General features: G+C 41.2%; 1 protein-coding gene across 2 annotated transcripts in view; it reads left to right on the top strand.

The window, feature by feature from the left end:
• LOC101849002 (replication factor C subunit 1) overlaps positions 1-9,000 on the top strand; it is a 30,682-nt gene that overhangs the window by 3,636 nt on the left and 18,046 nt on the right. For both annotated transcript variants that reach the window (XM_005108322.3, XM_005108321.3), the window contains exons 2-6: positions 4,022-4,672; positions 5,146-5,302; positions 6,057-6,143; positions 7,154-7,356; positions 8,554-8,640. In XM_005108322.3, coding sequence (XP_005108379.1) covers positions 4,022-4,672; positions 5,146-5,302; positions 6,057-6,143; positions 7,154-7,356; positions 8,554-8,640 — 1,185 coding nt within the window. The remainder of the gene's footprint in view (positions 1-4,021; positions 4,673-5,145; positions 5,303-6,056; positions 6,144-7,153; positions 7,357-8,553; positions 8,641-9,000) is intronic.

Raw genomic sequence — 9,000 nt, 5'->3', positions numbered from 1 at the left:
AGCATCTTTGAAGACGATCAAATTAGCTTGTAACTTTTGTGCTATAAAGTAATTTTTTCTTGGCTTTTATCAATTTGATCATCCACACCAATAGACAGTATTCTAAAATGAGGAAGAGCAGGTCTTGTTTCGCACCGGGTGAGAATAGCCTACGCTGACCCATCGAGAGTCGAGGCTGTGATTGTATCTAGACTAAAGCACTATAGCTAGACTAGATTATCTAGATCTAGATCTAGAGATTCTAGATCTACTATTACTATAATAGTATATATTGGAAGGGGGCACTCTTCGCTTTGGGCCTTCGGGAGAAGTGGTCTTGGCCTAACTCCATGCCATAGAGAGACATCATGATATTAGATATAGATCTAGATCTAGATTTTATGTGTTAGACAATCGCTTAACCGTTACGGTAGCTCGAAAAAAAAAGAAAACTCGCAATCGACGAATACAAAACCGGAACCGGAAGTTGCCTCCTTTAAAAAAACGAAGTGTTTCTATTCAGACCCGGTAACCGGGAACAAAGTCATAGAGTAAGGTCTACAGACCCAGTAGGGGAACTTTGTTATTTCGGAAAGTTTCAGCGCCCAGACCCGGTAGTGTGTGTGTGTGAGTGTGAGAGAGAGAGAGAGCAGAGGGGGAGAAGTGCTAGCAAAATCATTAAAAATGTATCATGCCCCAGTTGGCAGGAGGGAACGAGAGAAAGATAGAGTATGAAATAGAAATCTAGGTGGGGAGAAAGAAAGACAGAGACAAACAAAGAAAAAGTCCGGTTGCGAGTCCGAGAGCATTAAACCACTTAAACTAAAACTGTCGCAAATCAATTATTATTTCAAGAAAATTTCAAACCTTGGTAGGATTGAACTTTGATGGACCCAACTCTGAACAAAGCGGGAGCTACTTTTGAGCCTAGCTGTGCACAGACCTACCACTCATCCCGATTTAATCAGGATATCCCGATTTTTTGCCCCAAATCTCAAGTATCCCGATTTTCCCGATTTCGGTCGCCAGTACCCTGATTTTTTGTTGTTCGTCTGTTGCGTCTGATTCTTAGAAAAAAATATAAATAAAAAGTTCTGCAATCTCTTTTGCTTGGAAGCACCGATTGGACTTTTTATGGGCAGGAACTTGGAACGCTTCTTTCTTAAGCATATCTATGCCGATTCTAGTAGATGACTCACGCATGTTATTTCAACTGAAGTCGAAGTAGTATCGATTTTGAATTCCGACTTGGATACGCTCAAGATCTACTTTCGCTTTTATAACCCAGAATTCTCCGATGGTGTCCTGAGTACTGTAACAATTATGACATGGGCCTTCTAAGAATAATCTATTCATTGTTCTGCTGTTGCTTTAAAAGCAAGCTTCGTCGGAGTTCTGGTTAGTCGGGCCCATCATCAAGACCTTGAAACTTTCAAGAAAACGTTCATTTGCTTCAATTGACATGACCTCGTACGTGTGAGTAGCGCGTGTGTCGGGGACCGTCGGCTGTCAGGGTCAACAAAGTTCATTCACACCGGTTGCGTTGGTCGAGGTGTTTTTCAGGGCCCAGTGTGGACGACCGGGGGGAGGGGGAAGTGTATTTTTTTAACACTTGGGCTTAAAGTGCGTGCCGTGATACAGGTACTAATTGAGGGGAAAGGTATAAGAAAAAAAAAGTAAATGAACAACTTCGGCGCAATCTTTTTTTTTCGGCCGCGGGGGGGTTGCCTTGGGTGTATATTGCGATGGAAGTCAGACGTATGAGAACGTGGGCTTTTTGCAGGTATGTGTCGGTTATTTTCAAATGTTTACGAGTTTCAGCTTTATTGCAACCTGTGCTCCCCCAGTCTATCCGACTCCGACTCGAGTATGCTGTCTTTCAGTTTTCCCACTGTTTAGAGGCCCAAATGTGAACTTATTCCTAAAAAGTGCCGTTGATCCTAATTTTTTTCACCAGATCCTGATTTTTTTACTCCAAAATCCTGATTTTTCGATTTCATAGAGTGGCGCGTCTGTTTGCAATGGTCCGCTTGTTTGGCATTTATGTGTGGGTTTTTGGTTTTTTTTGTATAATACTTGTTTCCAGGGGGGCAAGCCCCCCTGAAACACCCCACTGTTGATATGGATAGTGCACATTCATACACATGTAAACACAGTGGGTTCACCAAGGTTCAATCCAGCCCAAACCTTATTGAATAGCAATTTTAACATCAAATTATTGGGGAAAACGGTGGGGAGGGGGGGGTAGAGCTGGAGTCGGCTTAGAGTTTTCCAGCAGGCTTGTCAAGTGCTTTGCTTTGTCTGCCGCTCGCTACTGGAGGGAATTTCCGGTGAGTTGTGATTCGCGGACAGGCTTGCTGTTTGAGAGGCTTGCACGAAAAGTGCAAGGAGTTTTGTTTTTTTCATATAGATCTATATAGAGAATCTAGGGACTATCTAAACTCTAGATTTAGTCTGTTTTAAAAGTAAAAATTGCTCTTTTCTATGCACTTAAAAATTAATAATGGATCGGTCATTCTTATGATGCAAAGGCCGTTTTTTTTTTTTCTTGTGCATGGGTCAGGAGAGCAAAAGACCTCAGTTCGGTTCCAATATGGCGAGGAATTTTTACTGAGAACCTCTGTCTTGGACTCATTGTGCTGGGGTGTTGTTCCCTCTCAGCCCAGGTTGGCTCTGACATTGGGTTGAAGTTGCCTTTCTCCTAAATGTTCAATATTGTGTCGTTGGGAGTGTAAAACATAGATATCTACAAAACACACATGTGATGCCATACAAAAGTCAATCACAACGACCCAAGGAGTTTTCCATTCTAAGATACCTATAATTAAAGGCCTACAATACCACGCTTCTTCTCACTACATTCACTTGCTCAGCTGATCAAGGGCGAGAAGTTAAACATAGCTTCGGCTTGATAGCCCTCTACCCTCTATGTCTTACACCAAAACGAGCACAGTCTCTCCCCCTCCTCCACGGTTCAGAGTTCACACTGTGTGACAGGTCTTGCTGCTCCATGCTGGCACTAGTAGCTTGCCCGGCTGCGAGAAAGCCATGGGGCACGAGCGGCTTTCTAGGCTGCTAGCGGGATTTGAGGCTTGCCTGCCCCGCTGTGAGTGGGGTCTCTGTCTCTCTCTCTCTCTGTCCAATGGAAGTGGCTTCGCTGATTACAAGCAGATGTGGAGGATGAGTGGGGTCTGACATAGGTGGCTTTGCGGAGTGCAAGTTGTGTTGTGGACTAAAGCCTAGGCTTAGAGGCAAGACTTGTGACAAGCTGGTGATTTGATGATTTGACCTAGTGATCTGAGGCTTGGCCTTGGGACTTGCGAGCACGAGTGGGTTTGCTGTCAGGGAACAATCCTATGGGACAATCCCCCCTCTGTAACCTCCCAGATGTTTTTTAACCTGGGGGGGGGGGGGGGATGCTCCCATGAAACCTCCGGATTGTCCAAGTCACGGAAATTACTACGCAGTTAGGCTTGATATAGTTCAGTTAGATTAGAACCTATCAAATATTTAAAAAGTATTGATTTGGGATGAATTTAAAATATATAATAAAGTCAATATTCATGTAAAAGGAATAAAAATTAGATCTATAGCCTAACACTAACAGTAGTAACTGGAAAAGGCAAAAAGCTAAATTCATGAGGAGACGGTAGATGACAGGGAGGTTTTCGGGATTAGTTACCAGGCATAGGTCTGGATTTAGTAATTTGAATGGCAGAATGCTCATTCCAGGATATTTTTGGGAGGAAAGTGCAAAGCTATAAGAGCGATCACTATGAAATCTAGAGGTTAGGGTGTGACTGTTTGTTACAGTCGTTGCACGTTACGGAAGTCTTCCATATTTTCACTTTCCAATGAATTTTTTTACACTGATTTGGATTTTACCCGTTTTGCCTCTAGGTTCAGGCCAAAGTGTTTTTTTTTAGTTTTAAGTTTTAAAGAATTGAAAAACCACAGTTCTATCCTTCAAATATTTTGCATCATATTATTTTTGAGTCAGCTTAAGTTTTGGTAACATTCTTTCCGCTTTTGTGCTTCACAGGATATTAGAAAATTTTTCGGCCCACAGTCAGGCTCCAAAAAGCCGGCAGCTCCCCCATCAAGTAAGGAGAAGCCGAAGGCAGAAAGTAAAAGCAAGGCCAGCACTAGGACTGAAAACAAGAAACATTTGTCTCCAAAGAAAGAAAAAAACCAAAAGGTCAAATCAAAGGTGACAAAGGATGTCTCTGAGGAAGCTCCTGTTGTTATTGACGATGAGTCTGATGTGGAGGAAGTGATAGAAGATTCTCAGAAAACATCTAAAAGAAACAAAGATCTGAAACCCACCAAGGGTGGGACTGATACATCGAAAGTGTCGGAAAAAGACAAAAAAGGAAAAGAGACGGGGAATGCCAAAAAAGGGAAAGAAACGGGGAATACCAAAAAAGCGAAAAAAGAGAGTTCAGTTACCAAGCTGTCTGCTGAGGATAGCGATTTTGAGATTGAAAGTGTGAATTCTGAAAGCTCCAAAGATGACGCGAGGTCTTCTAGAAAGTCAAAAGAAAAGAGAGAAAGTGCCGCAGGGAAAGGAAATTCCAAGCAGAAAGAAACATCCAGTGAGAAGAAAAAGCCTGAACGCACAAGTCCTCGAAAAAAGAATTCTATTGTACAGGAGGAGAAGGAAAAGGCTTCAAAGTCTCGCAAACGGAAAAAGGTACGTGAACACATTGGGGCTTGGCAAATGTGTCTGGCACAACCATGATTTGGGTAAACTATGAACCAGGAAAAATAAAAATTTAAGAAAGTCAAGGGAAGTGGCTGACAGAATAATGGTCTGAAAATAAATCGCCGCCATCCTGAAAAGTACCCATGTAACCCAATGTGTAGTGTCAGTCAGTAGTCTAGTGAAGACTAGAGGTTAGGCTCTAATGGACTAAGAACTATCTTATTGAGAAATTGTAGTTTTATTGTTTTTGTTTTAGTTCAAAGACAGTGGGAGTGTTACTATCAACTCTACTGCATGAAGTATAATTTGATTATTGGACTTCGTTTCTTCTTGTAGGTGATCATTAAATATTATAATTGATATTTCTTTTTCTATCCTGTCTCGAATAATAAGTTTGGAATTGTCTTTTTTTTTTTTTTTTAATTTATGTTTGTGTACATCTATTGTCTTGTTCATACCAGATATCCAGTGATGAAGAGAGCGAGCCTGAAGTGGTGCAAGTGGTAAAGGAAAGTGATGTGGAGAGTGAGGAAGAGGAAGAGGTCATTTCCAGCCGCAGGAGGAGAGCCACCAAGGGCAAAAAAGGGGCAAAGAAATCAACTCGACTTCTTGATTCAGGTTTGAAGTTCATCATAGATCATCAAATGACTCATCTCATCTTAGAAACTACACAGAAAGTAGCCAACCAGTGCATTAAAAAAAAACCCATGTGATAATGCGTTTTTGGAGGCTCTTCGGTCTGCGTAAGGAAGTCTGATTTCATTGGCAAAATACAATCCTCACAGAATTACTGATTACTGAGGAAAAATAATGAACTTATTAGACTGAATTTGCGAATGATAATGAGAACGAAGCCCATAAATAAGTCATCTGGAGAAACCTTTTGCTGCGGATCTACTTTGAAAAGCTTGAATTTATTGGCTGCAGAAACTTGTGTGTTAAAAGTTACTTGACCAGAGCTTTTTTATTTTGAAAAGTTGGTAGTTATGTGTAGTGTACAGCTACTGATGTCACGAAAGTCTAAAAACAATTAGCTCTGTGAATGAATATATATATATATGAGCTGGATTGTGTGCTCGGTTATCCCTTTCTTTTTCTTTTTTTCTCTTGGTCATGTCAAGGACGTGATTGAGAGTGATCATTGTGGAGTTTTCAAAGTGGGTATTGCGCTGTAGGAAGGTCAAATTTATATTTTATACGACATGAGAAAAAATGAAAGGTTGTTCCTGGCAAATTTTTGCTTTGAGCCAGTGTCGCCACAGATAGCAAAGAATCATGTATATGGAACAATTTTTGATGTGAAAATCTGTTTGCTGTGTCACAGGTGTGTGTGTGTGCTAGTTCGTTTATATCTTTTTTATTTGGACTTCAGATTCAGATGGAGAAGACCCTTTGCCCAAGGAAAAACCCAAAGGAAAGAGGAAGAAAAAAGATGCTGTTGTTTTCGTGGATGAATCTGGTAAGTTTGGATGATTGGTTCACTTTATGTATGCTTTTCTTATTTCTTCATGGTACAGTGCTTAGAGCCTTATGGGAGTAGGATAGATTTCAATTTCCCATTATTATTATTATTATTAACATCATTTTATGGCCTGTCTTTCACTTAATGTTAAAGAGAAAGAAGTCTGTGAACTCTACCTTTTTAAATTTCTAATTTCTTTGAAAGTGATCATAATTTTACAGCAAGAATCTCAAACTGGTAGCTCGCTTGCCGACTGAGGCCCCCAGAACATTAATGTTTAATGTTAGTAGAGCCCGCACATTTTCCTCACATGCTGTATTTAAATTCAAGGCGGTGCTGTAAGTTTTTTAAAAGAAAAACTCATGGGCTACCACAGATAGCTTCCGCTGGTATTTTTTGACAAGTTTTAACATGATCACAAAATTGCAACTTTTTAAAAAAGTACTTGAAACCTTTTCGTATGTGTACGTTTGTGTGTGTGTTTGTATTGAATATTTGATGCGGCCCTGGGCACCCTGACTCTGCCCATCTTCAAGCAGCATCTGGATGGTTTGTGTTTGAGTCCCCTGGTCTAGAGTAAGGGTGAGATGTGGAAAGTATGCTCCAGAATTTATATTGGAGGAAGAACTTTAGACTGAGCTTCGCTGCATTACTGAGATTGTCTGAAACGTTTGGCATTGGTTGAAATCTCTCTATCAGATAACCAGCGTCTGTGGTGTAGCGGTTATGCGTTTCAGTTTCTCTGTTGCATACAGGGGACATGAGAGGGGAGAAATTTATATTGTGTATTTCGGTCTGTCTTTCTGCTTCGATGTTGTATGTCTTTCAACCGGGGTTGGTCCTGACAGGCAGGGTCGGATACCCACTTCGAAGGTGATCTAAATTGTCCACCTCTTAAATAACCTAATAGTGTTGATAGGGGCCTTAAACTCATATACCCTTTCACCGTTTAAAAAATCTAAATTGTGTTGATGGGGGCGTTTAAAAAACTCTTATGCTTCAATCAGATGAAGAAAAGCCAAAGACAGCCTTGGACAAGTTTGTCATTCACAATGCGACGCCGCAGGAAGACAAGAGTGGGAAGAAAGAGGCGAAGAAGGAAACCAAAGGAACGCCCGTCAGTGCGGCAGATTTCTTCGGCTCTGGAGCGGCGTCACGCAGTGATCGGACGACAGTGGCGGCAAAACGAAAACTTGAGGAAGAGAAAAAGGTAATGAATGGTTAACGTCAAAGATTTCGTTGTATTCATTGGGGGGGGGGGGTCCCTTTGATGTTGTTTGTTTTTTTTTCTTTATTATTTAGGTGTGTGTGTGTGGGGGGGGGGGGGGATGTGTCAGATTGGTGGTTGTTACTGTGTTTTTGTTTTTCTTTGTATTTTAAAAAAAAAAATCTTTAGGGCATAACAGCTGACTCACTCACATTATGAAGAGTGGCAGTTGTCTGGGCTAACTGCTCAACAGCTGTTTCTTCAGAATCTCATTGTTTTTATCTGTCGAAGTGGGTGGTTGGCGGGTGCTCTGGTGTGGTTTGCTCCTTCTTTCCTATCAAACATCTATCGTCCTTATCTCCCCTTCTTCTTTTTTATGTTTGTTACTCTCTTGTAACACCTCTATTCTTCTGGCGCTCATATGACCTTATGCAGTTGCGAGTGCCGTAAAACCTCTACTAAAATTAAAACTAAAACTTATCTGTCATTGTCTCTGTTTAGTATATCATTAACATAAGCCACCCATCTAACTCATGACCGAAAATTGCACCTCCCCTCACCCCCTTTCCCCCCTCCTTTGGGCTGCGTACTCTTTCTGCAGCCCTTCTACTGCTTTTCCTTGGCTCCTTCTTGCTGGTGTCTTTCAGCCACACCCCTGATCTCATGGTAGGAAAGATCTACACCTAGCCTTCTCGAACAAGGACGAAAAATCTCAGAGGTCCTGTTTGCAAGTTGCGCTCGTTAAAGATCCCTTGGTGGTCTAAAATCTATAGGAGAAGGCTTCGGCTCCTCCCGGGCAAAATTCAAAATTTCCTTTCAACTACAAAAAAGGTGTCCCACACGTTTAAATGACCTTATGCAGTTCGAGTGGGTGGGTGGCGGGTGCTCTGGTGTGGTTTGCTTTTTCTTTCCTATCAAACATCTATCGTCCTTATCTTTCCTCCTCCTTCTTTTTGTGTTTGTTACTCTCTTGTAACACCTCGAATCGTTGGCACTTATATGACCTTTTTGTGTTGCAAGTGCCGTAAAACGCTTGTTAAAACAAAAAAGCAGTTCGAGGGCCATGAAAACTTATGAAAAAATTATAAATAAGACTACTAGAGAAGAGAAAAGAAAGGATAAAGTAAGTCAGTCAGATGTCTGTGTGTTGTGTGCCTGTAGTGTTATCACGTCTCTCTCTCTCTCTCTCTCTGTCTCCAGGAGCCCGTCACGTTTGACGAAGAAATGCACGATGACGAGGAGTTCTTGAGAACTTTGGATCAGCTGGATGGACCCGATGCTAAGAAGGTGATGAATGGTGTTTAGGAATAAATTATTGATAAATGATTGAAGGATTCAAATTGGCTTACTTCTCGAATTGAGACATTTGGTATTAAGAAGAAAAATCACTGTTTGGGGGGGGGGGGTTCAAATCCTTATAAATGAGGGTAGAGGTTGGTATCGTAGTGGAATGGATTTTAGACTTATTTCCTATTTATGAGAAGGAAAAAAATAATTAGGAATCTCCACAGTTGGTTAATAGTTGTGTAATCTGTAAGGAGACTTTTTTTTTTTACAGTAAAATGTTGAAGGGAAAAATGTTTTCTGGAATTTTGTTCTGTCAGAAATGTGTTTTTAAATGGACCCGAAAGGTGTTTCTCTCCCCCC

The sequence above is a fragment of the Aplysia californica genome, unplaced genomic scaffold (assembly GCF_000002075.1).
Source record: "Aplysia californica isolate F4 #8 unplaced genomic scaffold, AplCal3.0 scaffold00678, whole genome shotgun sequence".
Taxonomy (NCBI): Eukaryota; Metazoa; Mollusca; class Gastropoda; order Aplysiida; family Aplysiidae; genus Aplysia; species Aplysia californica.
Note: the sequence above shows the minus strand (reverse complement) of the source record. Positions and strands in the feature narration are given on the sequence as shown.